Source organism: Protomyctophum parallelum (assembly GCF_964188405.1).
Source record: "Protomyctophum parallelum genome assembly, chromosome: 9".
NCBI classification, from domain to species: domain Eukaryota; kingdom Metazoa; phylum Chordata; class Actinopteri; order Myctophiformes; family Myctophidae; genus Protomyctophum; species Protomyctophum parallelum.
In genome coordinates, this window is record NC_139706.1 from 31,524,331 (window position 1) to 31,539,750 (window position 15,420).

The 15,420-nt window shown below is 41.9% G+C and overlaps 3 protein-coding genes across 3 annotated transcripts; all 3 read left to right on the plus strand.

Annotated features, from left to right (window-relative positions):
* Positions 1-1,852: 1,852 nt before the first annotated feature.
* Positions 1,853-2,407, plus strand: LOC310864918 (gamma-crystallin M2-like; the record flags this gene model as incomplete). Its single annotated transcript, XM_083773761.1, has 1 exon — positions 1,853-2,407. One exon carries the CDS (start codon positions 1,853-1,855, stop codon positions 2,405-2,407), a length of 555 nt encoding a protein of 184 aa, XP_083629887.1.
* A 5,945-nt stretch (positions 2,408-8,352) lies between these two features.
* Positions 8,353-8,910, plus strand: LOC310864744 (gamma-crystallin M2-like; the record flags this gene model as incomplete). Its single annotated transcript, XM_083773478.1, has 1 exon — positions 8,353-8,910. The coding sequence occupies one exon, from the start codon at positions 8,353-8,355 to the stop codon at positions 8,908-8,910; it is 558 nt and encodes a 185-aa protein (XP_083629604.1).
* A 4,255-nt stretch (positions 8,911-13,165) lies between these two features.
* Positions 13,166-13,723, plus strand: LOC310863970 (gamma-crystallin M2-like; the record flags this gene model as incomplete). Its single annotated transcript, XM_083772503.1, has 1 exon — positions 13,166-13,723. One exon carries the CDS (start codon positions 13,166-13,168, stop codon positions 13,721-13,723), a length of 558 nt encoding a protein of 185 aa, XP_083628629.1.
* Between the last annotated feature and the right edge of the window lie 1,697 nt (positions 13,724-15,420).

Genomic DNA, 15,420 nt, shown 5'->3' on the forward strand with positions numbered 1-15,420 from the left:
GGCCGGGCCTTAACTCCATGGGGCCGGGCCTTAGCTCCATGGGGCCGGGCCTTAGTTCCATGGGGCCGGGCCGGGCCAGGGCCTATATTTTAGGCCCGTGCAGGGCTCTAATAATGACTCAATGCAAATACATGGCCATTTTCATTTTATTGATGTTCCAACTCCAAGTACTTTGCTTTTACAAATAGTATTCCTGTGCATCTAACCATTGCAGAGGCAGTAAACACAATAAACAGTTATGTGTCCACCTAATAAGCTAATATGCCATTAAAATAAGTTGTATATATTTTAATAAATGATATAAAAAGTATTTTAATTACATATTAGCTTATTAAGTGGACACATAACTGTTTATTGTGATATTTACAGCAATGGTTAGATGCACAGGAATAATGCAATTTGTAAAAGCAAAGTACTTGGAACATCAATACAATGGCCATGTCTTTGTGTTGAGTCATTATATATGCATAATTTATGCTAATTAAACACTATAAACATACCCATGGCTACATTGCAAACATCATTACACATGAATGAGATAAGATATTCATTCACTTAGCAGAAAACCAACAAAACACAAATTGGGTGACCTCTATTTCTTATGTCTGCTCATTTATTCAAATATGCAAATTATCTCATTAACTATGCGTGATACAAAAATGTCCCAAGCAGAATTAGATTCTACGTCAAAAATCATGTTGAGAAAAGTTTGGTACACCCTTTAATCAGGTTTAGATAGCTTTGTCACTGTCTATTAATAGCATCTCTATGCTGGGCATGGTCATAACATAACATATTTGGCAAAGTTTATGACATTTTGCTGAAAACATGTTTCTACAAAAAAAAACAGTTGTGTCATGTACTCACTGAGTTCAACAGCTACGAGCAGTACAACACTGTTTGCGAGCTGGGCTGGGCTGCTGTCTCCGGCGCCGCTTTCAATCAATCATCTAAAATCCTTGCATTTTTCTTTACACATAATAACTGTCACTTACTTTAAGCTGTTGGTGAAGGATTAATGGCTATTCGTTGAGCATTTGTTTGTCAGATATGACAAAGTAATTTCTGCTTCGAGTTTGGACGTGTCCTTGGGGTTTGATGTTTTATTTATGAAAGAATAAAGACAAAGGAAAATATCTGTGTAGTTTTCAACTACCATAGGCCCCTACAACTATGTTAGACACGCTTTCATGCAGGTTGGTAACAGGGATTTTTCTTTCTTTCTTTCTTTTCTTTTTTTAACAATACAGTTAAGCAAGATATCTGAAAATTAGAATGAGAAGATTTTCAATTATGATAATGGCTAATTTATTGTTGTGAAAACAAACTGAAAACTTTTGGCAATTCTGTCCTGTTTACATTTTTTTTGACTGGTAAAGTTATTCAATCAATCAAAGACTTGACTGTGATTAAGTATAAATCTGACTTTTGTGACAGAGAGTACAACATTTCAACAGTGGTGAAAGCACACTCATATACAGAGTGTCTACAATACCACAACCATTGTGTAGGCCCACGGCATTGTACATAGATCCATCGATTTTACTATTCATTGTCTACCCCCTAGTCATTGTTAACCCTTTCAGCCTCTTGTTGTCTGCATTGTCGTAATGGTGCAGGCTTTGTGCCGTCAGAGAAACAAGGTTTTGAGGTGGAAACACTGAACAACCTCAGCTGAGCTCTATGCTCTTCTATGGAATGTTGCTGTGTCAGGGCAGCTGCCTGGGCTGGGACACAGTACTGTACTGACCTGCTGGTGGTACTGTATAAAAGGATGACTTCAGGCAGGTATAAAGTCAGTCAGTTCACCCACAGCCACAGCAAAAGCAGCTGAAACAACTCTCACACAAAGATGACTTCTTCCGGCAACATGATGAGCAAGATCATCTTCTACGAGGAGAAGAACTTCCAGGGCCGCTCCTATGAGTGCATGAACGACTGCTCTGACATGTCCTCCTACCTGAACAAGTGCCACTCCTGCAGGGTGGAGAGGGGTTGCTTCATGGTGTACGACCGCAACAACTACATGGGCAACCAGTACTTCATGAGGAGGGGCGAGTACGCCGACCACATGAGCATGATGGGCATGAGGGACCACATCAAGTCCTGCCGTATGATCCCCATGCACAGGGGCAACTACAGGATGAAGATCTACGAGAGGGAGAACTTCGGCGGACAGATGCACGAGATGATGGACGACTGTGACAACATCATGGACCGTTACCAGATGAACAACTGCATGTCCTGCAACGTGATGGACGGCCACTGGCTGATGTACGAGCAGGCCCAATACAGAGGCAGGCAGATGTACATGAGGCCCGGCGAGTACAGGAACTTCCAGAACATGGGCATGGACAGCAGCATGAGGTTCATGAGCATGAGGCGCATCATGGATTCCTGCTACTAGTTAAAATATCAGGAGATGAACTGACCTTAATAAAGTTGTTTTAATGGGGAAAACAAAGAACGGATTACGATGCATTTATTTCTGTGACAACATTTATCACACTTCAAAAACCACATGACCCCTAGCACCCCTATTCTGGGCATGTCATAGGCAAACATTCTGTGAAAATAGCCGATCTACAATGACCGAAAACAATTGGCGTATAGGGAAATGGGAGGGGACCAAGTACAAGCCCCTGGGGGAACACTGGTCAACAAACTATATAGGGTTTAAGTGGTTCATTAAAACTGCTCTAATAATAATAATAATATAGAAATCACACCCGTGTGAAGTGAGGGGTGCTAATATATTAAAGTCTAACTCATGTTGATTAGGTGATGTAATAGTGATGTAAAACAAACGGTGCCAACACAAACATTAAACGCTACTAACACTAAAGAGACAATATGACGTGAATTACACAATATGACGTAAACTTTCCCTTCATTGTCAATGGCGTTTTTAAAACAAACATTGAACTAAAAACAAACATTAAACCTGTATATAGGAGGGGCTAGCGCCCCTCAACAATCTAATAAAATCTGCAACAGAAGATGACATAAAGCACAGTGAGAATAAAAACATTAAGGCAATCAAATAAGTCTATCAATAAAATTAAGGTTGCAGTGATTAAAAACAATGTATAGAGCCTACTCCTTAGGTAGAGTGATGCAGAATAATTTCAGTACAATTTGGAGACTATTGAGTATTAAGTCAACATCATTGCAACAATAGTCAAGGTGTGAAAAGTAGGATGATTTCATTAGGCTGATTCACTAAGCTGGTTGTAAACAATGTTTAACAATGTGACACAGCTAGATTTACAAATAGCACTAGCAATCATGAGAAAAGAAATCACACCAGTGGTTGAGTGGGGGTCCCCAGTGGGTCCCCGGAACTTCCTGACACACAGGAACGCGCCCAGGCTGCCAGCCCGGTTCTGGCGAGCCGCCCCACGTCCAAAACGGTCGGGAAATGGCAGAGTTACTGTGTGGAGGATTAGCGGACACCTCTCCCTCTCTCTCTCCCTCCCTCTCCCCCCCCCCCCCCTTCCTCTCTCTCTCTGTAATTAGCAGGCAACAGTGCAACACTATATCTCCCTCTCTCTGTTTCTAGCACAACAGTGCCACTTTTGCCCCTACTGGTACTCTAAACATAGTGACATAGGGACATAGGTTTGGGAGGATCAGCCAACGCAGGGAAGCTGGAGGTACCTTCACTAAAAACACTGGGACAACACTCCATATGTCCCAAACTCTTCTCCCTTCTGGCTCCAAAACTATGGAATGCACTTCCCATCACAGTCAGAACTGCCGCCTCACTCCCAATCTTCCGCCGTAGTCTGAAAACCCACCTCTTCAGACTCCACCATGGCCCGTAGCACTTGCCCTAGCCTAGCCCCTTAGATAGCACTTCATGTAGACTTAGATAGTATTTTAGACAGCTTTTTACGTAGACAGCACTAGAATTGCATTTTATGTAGTCATAGCACTTTATAGTATACATGTATATTGTATAATATATAATATAGTATAGTATGTATAGTTGACATAGATACTCCACTGTTACGTTCTTAGTTTATACATACAACATATATGTGATGTATGCCATGATGTATGCCATGCTTTGTTTTTGCTTAATGTAAGTCGCTCTGGATCAAGAGCGTCTTCTAAATGCCTAAATCCAACGTTGAAGCCCTACTGGTTAGAGCGTGAACTGCAGGCGGACCCGTGGATTTATGACGAGGAAACGTGCATCTGGGGTTTAACATTGAGCGCTCGGTTGCACTTCCGCATTTGCCAACCAAAATTTGGTTGGCAAATGCGGAAGTAGATGGTTCTTCCAGGTGCTTCAAAATGCCACTGAGCAACTTCCACTGAAATGAATAGCGGGAGGGTGGGGCTGTCGCTCCGGTTCGGCCTCTATCCTTTTATTACTCTGTCAAACGCACATAAAAAACGCAAGGTTATTTTAAGTCCTTACATAGTCCCTGCGTCGCTATTGTAGGCTTACGTGTCGGTCTATAATAACTATAATGTGCAATCAACTATTCGTCCACTAGATGGCAGCTATGACAGATTAGATTGTACTGACACATGTTCAACTGTATATAGTGAGTTTTACACTATATCATAACTGAAGTATATACCACTGCCTGTGCTGGCCAATCTACAAGCTCACACGCAACGCCTTGAAAGCTTGAAACTGGTTTATTCTAATTGAATTTACTCAGTTTTGCATCTTTTGCTAGTGATGTCATCAATTAATCATTTGGCACCAGCTGTGTAAACTTCCATAGGATGCAGTCCACCTTTCATTAGCTCCGTTTCCAAAAAGCCCTGGTTTTGCACATTAAGGCTCTTGCGCAAAAACTCCTGGATGGAAACACTTAAAAATGCAAATAAGTCTCAATTTTTCGCAAAAACACTTTTGCACTTCCAGGGGGGTGGATTTTTTTTCTATATCGAAAAAGTTAAATGCGCAAATGGGGTATGGAAACACTTGCGGAAATTATTTCTAATTAGAAAGCATTGAACTCGCATTATATCACTTTTGAACAGTTGGAAAAAAAACACGACACGCACTCGTCTCGAAACCTCTGCTGTCTGCAGGCTCTTGCAACCGGTGAGTGTGTCGATCATGGAAGATGAATATAATTCTCCAAAACACCTCGGAACGGACGAGGGGAGACTACTAAAATACGCTATTGTCCATAGAGAATGTATCACCGCCAATTATAAGGATGCTTTTAAACTGGTATAAGTTGCCTGGCCAATCCATATCTATAGGCTATTCCTTGCATTGCAAGCAACCGTGATGAAACAACGAACGGCTTTGCCGTTTGCATTGATGAGAGACGTACACTGTACCAGCTGCAATGATATGGCAATCAATATGTAAACGACCAATTTATCCCCTGATATAGCTTGCTGTACATACGCCCTGAATATGATTTATTTATTTATTTTCTAATTACTTACTTCTCGCTTCCTATTTTCGAAAATTGTTGATGGAAAAGCAACAGGGCTCCATTTTCGTTCGATCTTTCTAAATACACTGTTTGGGGATTTAGCAGTGGGGAAGGGGTGGTATTTTGGTTACCTGTCTAAATCCATAAAACACCTCCGTTACCCGTTATATTATGCATAGGTGTGGTTTGGGCGTTACAATAATTAAACCAATCACCGATCCTGCACGTGCCATTGACTTTAAAGGGTAAGACCACTTTTTGAGAGGTTTGGGTTGTTTTCTTACCTTATTATGGGCAAACTATTCCATTCCATGAGTTCTTTTAATCCGTTGTGTTGTTTATTAGCAATTTAAGAAATTGACTTCCATTGTAACAGCTCTCAAAGTCACTCTTTTAGCCAACGCAACAAAAGCTGATTCTGACAGTTTATGGAAAACTTGTGCGGTTTTATTTTCGTCTAGATTTATAAAGTTACTATTTTAGTCTGAGATATACTGAAGCAGTACTACTGCATTAATTCCCAACTCTCACGGGGACATCTTGCGAGGTTTCGTTTGTAAACAAGTCTCCACGCTGTTTGAGATGCACCCAGCTGCAGCCTCGCATACGAGCAGTCCCAGACACAGACACTTCTTCTAAGTGTCTTCTAAGTGTCTCCCTCAAACACGTCCATTGTGTATGTTTTTAGTGACAAGCGGACATGTTCAAATCCATTTGTTTACATCCCTGTCGTGGCTCAATTCAATGGTATTCCTATAATACGCTTCAGGAGAGGTGTACAGTTCTGGTCCAATCAGATCGTTTTTTTACTCAACGCGAACAGCAGTGATTCGGGCGGTGTAGGCCCTACCGGATCTTCTTTCTACACAAATTAGTCAAAACAAGACAAAATTGACATTTTTATTAAAAATAAAACCGCATGAGTTTTCCTGATGTCATAAACTGTCAGAATCAGCTTTTGTTGCATTGGTTTATGTGCTAAAAGAGTGACTTTGAGAGCTGTTTCTCCGTTACAATGGAAGTCAATGAGCGACTGTTTTTATTTCCTAAATTTCTAATAAACAACACAAATGAGCGAAATAACTCATGGAATGGACTAGTTTGCCCATAATAAGATAAGAAAACAACCCAAACCTCTCAAAAAGTGGTCCTACCCTTTAAGAGATCCCATATCCGTTGCCCGTTATGCCCAGTTCTATATTGCTTCATAGCCTTACGGTCTATAGCCCATGGAAGTGTCACTTGTGATGCACCCTGACCCCTGCCCTTAGTGTCAAAGGAAGCCAGACATGACGTTCATTACTAGTGGATGATCATCTGCAACAGAAAACACGGTTTGTTGGTCGCGTCTGTCACCGTCCAAATTGTCACCAAATGGAAGCAACTATTGGAGCTTGTACACACTCTGTTCTCCGCTGTAATTGCGCTGAGTTCTTGTCTGAACTCCAGGGCTGGACTGGGTAAAAGAAAATCATCCCTGACATTTGGCCGAAAAACATTAAAGCAGGACATAACGTTAAGTAGCCAGTCCAAGCCTGATAATCACAGACGAGTTTGCAAAGCTTCGAACGAGGATGTCATGTTGTCCTGTTTAACTTTCAATGTGATCTATCCATGCCGATGGTGTTTACGTTTACAACTAGTGCCGGCGGAAGTGTCATCCTCTTTCAGAAACAGAAAGAGGGGTCGAGTAGAGGAGGAAAAGCCTTGCACTCTGCTGCCAAAGGATGCCAGTGGTACTCTCCTTGTGTCGAGGACCGCTTCTTGCTTGTGTTGGATTGGAGTTCGTACCCAGACCGGCGGACAAGTCGGGACAACGCAAGGGAGCTCAGCTGACGCAAGGGGAGACATTTCTCTCATCCTCCGTTACTTAGTGCTTCTTGCGTCGATTACGTTCGTAAAGCACCTGCCTTAAAGCCTAGCCGTACTCTCATAACACTGCTGTTTAACACTGCCTTATTACCTATGTCCTATTACAGTGGGTTTCAACCCTTTTCATATCAAGGTCCATTGTTTATTCTGCATTTGAGCCACGGAGCACGGACCACCATGAGATTTAGCCCCAAAATCTAAAAATATTTTGTTGTCGTTGGATACAATTTTATCCACAATTCCATGCTGAATTGATGTGATAACATAGGAGAGATAACAAGCAAACAATGATCAAAATAGCAATTCTTCTACTGTGTAGACTTCTTGTAAATTAAATGTTAACAAGAAATGTTTACAAATGTTTAATAATCTAACTCCTGAGAGCGTATAAGATTAAACCACATGGACCCGTGAGGGACCAATGGTGGTCCCCGGTCCACTGATTGAAAACCACTGGCCTATCAGAATGCTTTACATTCAAAGAACATTTCTACCTAAATTCACACTAAACTGCTAACTTATGCGGTAGACTCTGTCAATTATTTTCAATGGGAATGGAACGGTTTGTTGACACTCGCGGAATTCCGGGGGAGAAAAATGATGACTTCCCATTGAGAAGCATTGTCAGAAAGTGATTTTGGAATGTAACAAGCATTCTGATAGGCTGAGTACATAGGCAATAAGGCACAATGAAGGAATACCAAACGAGTCGCCCCTTTACCAACTCGCCCCGGACGTACAGCCGCCGGAACTGCGCGGCCTGGCACTCCTTGTTGTCTGCATTGTCGTAATGGTGCAGGCTTTGTGCTGTCAGATAAACAGCCTTTTCAAGGTTTTTTGAGGTGGAAACACTGAACAACCTCAGCTGAGCTCTATGCTCTTTTATGTAATGTTGCTGTGTCAGGGCAGCTGCGTGGGCTGGGAGTGGACACAGTACTGTACTGACCTGCTGATGGTAATGTATAAAAGGATGACTTCAGGCAGGTAGGAAGTCAGTCAGTTCACCCACAGCCACAGCAACAGTAGCAGCAGCAACAGCAGCTGAAACAACTCTCACACAAAGATGACTTCCGGCATGAACATGATGAGTAAGATCATCTTCTACGAGGAGAAGAACTTCCAGGGCCGCTCCTATGAGTGCATGAACGACTGCTCTGACATGTCCTCCTACATGAACAGGTGCCACTCCTGCAGGGTGGAGAGGGGTTGCTTCATGGTGTACGACCGCAACAACTACATGGGCAACCAGTACTTCATGAGGAGGGGCGAGTACCCCGACCACATGAGCATGATGGGCATGAGGGACCACATCAAGTCCTGCCGTATGATCCCCATGCACAGGGGCAACTACAGGATGAGGATCTACGAGAGGGAGAACTTCGGCGGACAGATGCACGAGATGATGGACGACTGTGACAACATCATGGACCGTTACCAGATGAACAACTGCATGTCCTGCAACGTGATGGACGGCCACTGGCTGATGTACGAGCAGGCCCAATACAGAGGCAGGCAGATGTACATGAGGCCTGGCGAGTACAGGAACTTCCAGAACATGGGCATGGACAGCAGCAGCATGAGGTTCATGAGCATGAGGCGCATCATGGATTCCTATTACTAGTTTAAATATCCGGAGATGAACTGAACTTAATAAAGTTGTTTTAATGGGGAAAACAAAGAACGGATTACGATGCATTTATTTCTGTGACATTATCACACTACAAAAACCACATGAACCCTAGCACCCCTATTCAATAGGCAAACATTCAGTGAAAATAGCCGATCTACAAGCTCACAACACATGTAAATCGGCTATTTTGACCGAAAACAATTGTAGAGGGGTGTAGAGGAAATGGGAGGGGACCAAGTATACAAGCCTCTGGGGGAACACCTGTCAACAAACTATATTGGGTTTAAGTGGTTCATTAAAACTGCTCCAATAATAATAATAATATAAAAACAAAGGGCCTTACAGAAGAAAAAACAACAAGAGTGGATCCAAGTGGAGGAGCTGAGCGGGCTGTCCGAGAGCTCATAGAGCGAGTGTACATCAGGTGCAGGCTTGGGGTTTTTTGTCTCCTCGTGGCTGATTTCCGCATCACGTAAACACATTTAATGTTCCTTCTCCAGTGACATAAGTCCTCCTCCTCCACATGTGGCACAGAAAACCAGTGTTGGGCAATATTACTTAGTAGAGTAATATCTTTACTTTACTCATTACTCCTTAGAAAAAGTAATAATATTACATTACTTATTACTTGGAATCAAGAGTAATACTGTTACATATTACTTTATATTACTTTTCAACCGGGCCCCTTCCACCCACAAAAGAACACAATCTGTTTAGCCAGCTCCTTTTACAATTGAACAATTCATTGGAATAAGAAGTCTCCAATCAGCCAAACTGAATAATTGCAGGATATAAAACAAAAAATGTCAACAGTCTCTCATCAGCCTTTTTATGCTGCATATTCCACATTTGGGATTTCAACATCAACAATCTGAAATGCACACACATGGCTGCAGCATCTAAAAATGGACAGTATATATTGTATACATAAATAACATAATAAGCAATAAGCATAAGCATAATAAGCAATAAGCAAACAAGGTGTACTAAAATGCTCATAAGTAAACGATGAACATGCTAGAAACATAATTCTTTTTTCGGTGTAAAGTAGAGACTTGCAGCTTTAAAATGAGATATTTTGTGACATTGTGGTCATATCGCACATTTTTCTATTGCCATTCAAAAAGTCGCCAAAGCTGGCCAAAGGCCCATTTTTTTATTAGTCATTTTAATGCCAATAGAAAGACCCGCGATATGCACACTATGGATCATTCTCACATAGCAATGCTAGTGTAATATATATTATTGCCTCCAGATGGGGGGAACGCACCATTATGCCGATTTTGACCAAATAGACGAATCTGGTGAAGTCACTTCCGGTTCAACGATCAGAAACATCCGGTAGTAGTTTGACCCTGAGTCACTAGCTTAGCTGTCCGGGATGCTAAGCTACCATCGTCTTTTTCATAACTAAGTCAAATTAAGCTCTAATCAAGCCCAAAACATCCCAAAATATCGCATTTTACGCAGCGATGCACATAAAGACGGCGCGCATGCACGCGCGGATTTCGGCCGGTTTTGGTACATCAGCCGTTAGCCAAAAAAGCTAAAAGTTGCTACATTTTGTTATAATAAGACGTACTGCCCTGTCAGTACGTCTATTACGTCTCTAGCCACAGGGGATTTATTGATTTATTACGTCAATTACGTCGCTAGCCATTAGGGGGTTAATGCAATTTATTTGTGCATCATTAGATGTATAAGTATTTTTGTTGACAAAGTTGTAAATGTCAGTAGTATGTAGGCCTATATCCATAACATAAGCAAGCAGAAAGTAGCCTGCGTATCTGTGTATCAGATTGTGAAAATTGAATAATAACAATACTATTAATAAAATTATTGAAAGACAGAACTAGAGTATTGTCTGCTAGCGTGATGCTTGCTTATTTTATGGATATACATACTGTTGACTTTTACAACTTTGTCATGAGTAATTCAACAACAAAAAAAGTAAAAAACGTATATTAAACACACACAAATACATTGCATTAAACAGTGCTGCCGCAGGCGGGTCTTTGCGCAACCGCTCCGGACCATGATGGATCTATGAGGCCGAGTCAACTGTTCATGAGGGACGGGTTAACCTCTCGTCTATAACAATACAACCAGCGACCAGCCAATTCTTCAGATAGTCTCCATTTAATGTCCTGGCGGATAAAATCCAGTCTGTTTTACCTGCACGGGGAGGGGGGGGGGGGGGGAGCTCTGTGTTTCTCGTGCGTCTTTAAACAGATGCTTCAACACTTTTAGACAAAGTGTTTCTTTGCACACGCAAAGTTTACAACGGACATTAATATACTTGGCATCTTTGACAGACAAGAATGCAAAATAATACAGATACATTTCTCTGTCATGGTCTCTGTCTCTGTTGTTTTTTGTAAGTGAAGCGAGTCTCAGACCCCAGACGCATACGCTACGTCATAACTGTGCGCAGGCTGTGCAGGCCAACAAAAACAGATCTACAAGCTACAACGCATGTCTGTTTTTACCCGTTGATAGCTTGTAGATCTGTTCTATTTTTGCATGCCATGCAACAACCATCTACTATGAGTGCATAACCGAACGAATTAACCAAAACAAATGACGCTCATTTGTAAGTGAAAGTAAGGAGTAACGAAGCGTGTTTTGGCAGAGTAAATAGTTACTATATTACTATTTCTGCAGAGTAATTCGTTATATTACTCGTTACTGGAAAAAGTAATAATATTACAGTAATATGTAAATAGTAACTCGTTTCTGCCCATCACTGCAGAAAACACCAACTAAACTAAAAACTAAACAGTGTTGCTGTTTGATGAAGAGACACTATCGGCTAAATTGTTTTTTTTAACATCGGTATCCGCCAATAATTTCCACATCGGTGCACCCCTAGTATTTATACATTTTCTGTAAAATGGAGCAATTGGGATGTTCTCACATGCTAATCATCTGAAATGTTATGGTTAAATAACCACGGTTATCCTATAACCTACAGTTTGTTTGATTTCTCATAATGCACCCCGATTGGCTACGATTGGCTTTGAAATTTTTCAGGAGTAGCCCGCTTTGTACCAGTTTTGTACAAATCACCACAACTACTCAACGCAGGGTCCGATTGCAGTGAAACTGTGCATGCATATTCCCACTAGGCTGAGGAAGAAATCCCTCATAAATATGTTTATAATAATAATAATGAATTGCATTTTTATGGCGCTTTTCTATGCACTACGTGCCTACTCAAAGCGCTTACAATAGTTCATTCATTCATACATTGTCCTCACTTCCCACCCCCAATTCAACCCCCAATATTACTCCTTAACATTTGGCCAAACATCCCACACACTCATATCCTCCAAGAAGGGCACTTTTTCTAGTTACCTATGGCCTCAGCCTATCACAGTGGTTTTCAACCATTTTCATATCAAGGTCCATTATTTATTCAGAATTTGAGCCACGGACCACCATTTGATGATATTTAGCCTCACAGACCCAAAAAAAATCTTTTTTGTTTTATATATGTTGGATACGATTTTGTCCACAATTCCATGCTGTATTGATGTGGTAACATACTGTAGGAGAGATAACAGGCAAACGATGATCAAAATAGCAATTCTTCTACATTCTCTAACTGTGTAGACTTCTTGTAAATTAAGTAATGCAGATGTTTAATAATCTAATTCCTGAGAGCGAATAAAATGAAAATTGAAAACCGCTGGCCAATCAGAATGCTTGTTACATTCAAAGACCATTTCTACCTAAAGTCACACTAAACTGCTAACTTATGCGGTAGACTCTGTCAATTGTTTTCAATGGGAATGGAACGGTTTGTTGCCATTCGCAGAATTGTCAGAAAGTGATTTTGGAATGTAACAAGCATTCTGATAGGCTGAGTACATATAGGCAATAAGGCAAAATGAAGGAACACCAAACGAGTCGCCCCTTTACCAACTCGCCCCGGACGTACATCCGGCGGAACTGCGCGGCCTGGCACTCCTTGTTGTCTGCATTGTCGTAATGGTGCAGGCTTTGTGCCGTCAAATAAACAGCCTTTTCAAGGTTATTTGAGGTGGAAACACTGAACAACCTCAGCTGAGCTCTATGCTCTTTTATGGAATGTTGCTGTGTCAGGGCAGCTGCCTGGGCTGGGACACAGTACTGTACTGACCTGCTGGTGGTACTGTATAAAAGGATGGCTTCAGGCAGGTAGGAAGTCAGTCAGTTCACCCACAGCGACAGCAACAGCAGCTGAAACAACTCTCACACAAAGATGACTTCCGGCATGAACATGATGAGTAAGATCATCTTCTACGAGGAGAAGAACTTCCAGGGCCGCTCCTATGAGTGCATGAACGACTGCTCTGACATGTCCTCCTACATGAACAGGTGCCACTCCTGCAGGGTGGAGAAGGGTTGCTTCATGGTGTACGACCGCAACAACTACATGGGCAACCAGTACTTCATGAGGAGGGGCGAGTACCCCGACCACATGAGCATGATGGGCATGAGGGACCACATCAAGTCCTGCCGTATGATCCCAATGCACAGGGGCAACTACAGGATGAGGATCTACGAGAGGGAGAACTTCGGCGGACAGATGCACGAGATGATGGACGACTGTGACAACATCATGGACCGTTACCAGATGAACAACTGCATGTCCTGCAACGTGATGGACGGCCACTGGCTGATGTACGAGCAGGCCCAATACAGAGGCAGGCAGATGTACATGAGGCCCGGCGAGTACAGGAACTTCCAGAACATGGGCATGGACAGCAGCAGCATGAGGTTCATGAGCATGAGGCGCATCATGGATTCCTATTACTAGTTTAAATATCAGGAGATGAACTGAACTTAATAAAGTTGTTTTAATGGGGAAAACAAAGAACGGATTACGATGCATTTATTTCTGTGACATTTATCACACTTCAAAAACCACATGACCCCTAGCACCCCTATTCAATAGGCAAACATTCTGTGAAAATGAAAATGAAAAAATCTACAAGCTCACAACACATGTAAATCGGCTATTTTGACCGAAAACAATTGTAGAGGGGTGTAGAGGGAAATGGGAGGGGAGCAAGTACAAGCCTCTGGGGGAACACCGGTCAACAAACTATATAGGGTTTAAGTGGTTCATTAAAACTGCTCTAATAATAATAATATAAAAACAAAGGGCCTTAAAGAAGAAAAAATCAAATAAAAGCTGCAACAGAAAAAAACACAATGACATAAAGCACAGTGAGAATAAAAACATTAAGGCAATCAAATAAGTCTATCAATAAAATTAAGGTTGCAGTGATTAAAAACAATGTATAGATCCTACTCCTTATAGGTAGGGTGATGCAGAATAATTTCAGTACAATTTGGAGACTATTGAGTATTAAGTCAACATCATCGCAACAATAGTCAAGGTGTGAAAAGTAGGATGATTTCATAGGCTGATTCACTAAACTGGTTGTAAACAATGTGTAAATGCGTCAATGCTGGAATCCAAGGCATAGGCCTACTTGAACTTAGTGGAACGCTGCTATCCGATGGATGTTGATTACTGAGGGGAAATTCTTCTTTTGGATTCATACATCACTATCCTGTCGGAATGGGGAATGGATCTGTTCTGGACACAGCTAGATTTAATTAATACGGTGTGTCCTCATCGGATGGTGAGACTTATTAGGCTATTGTATGTAGCGTTCATGTGATCAATATACAGTATAGTATTATAAATTAATACCAAATTGGGGCGTCTATTTTCACCATTTCACTGACACTGGCAAACCTATTAATTCAGCTCTAAATGCCTGATAGCCGGAAAAATAGCTGTTGAATTTGCATCCCGTCTATACTATGCCTACAAGCAAATAAGCAATAGATCGTTTGACTTTTTTTATATATATGTTTTTTTTAATACGTGTTGACAAATCATTAGCCTCATAGCATGATTTCCTAACTCATAACCTTATGGTTTTCTGGAAAGAATAAATGAAAAATCACTATCTACCTAAGTCATCTATTTGACTTTAGCCAAATTCCAATACCCAAAATCTCGGCCACTCGCTCACTCCCACTCGCTCACTCGGGGTCATTCCAGCTTGACCAGGAAATGGTTAACGTTCCAATTGTTAATGTGCTTTACCGAGGAGGCGAGTGGATCCAAGTGGAGGAGCCGAGTGGGCTCTCCGAGAGCTCATAGAGCGAGTGTACATCAGGTGCAGGCTTGGGGTTTTTTGTCTCCTCGTGGCTGATTTCCGCATCACGTGTACACATTTAATGTTCCTTCTCCAGTGAGTAAGTCCTCCTCCTCCACATCTGGCACAGAAAACACCAATACACTAGCTGACCCAACACACACATGCGGGCACGCACGCACGCACGCACGCACGCACACACACACACACACACACACACACACACACACACACACACACACACACACACACACACACACACACACACACACACACACACACACACACACACACACACACACACACACACACACACACACACACACACACACACACA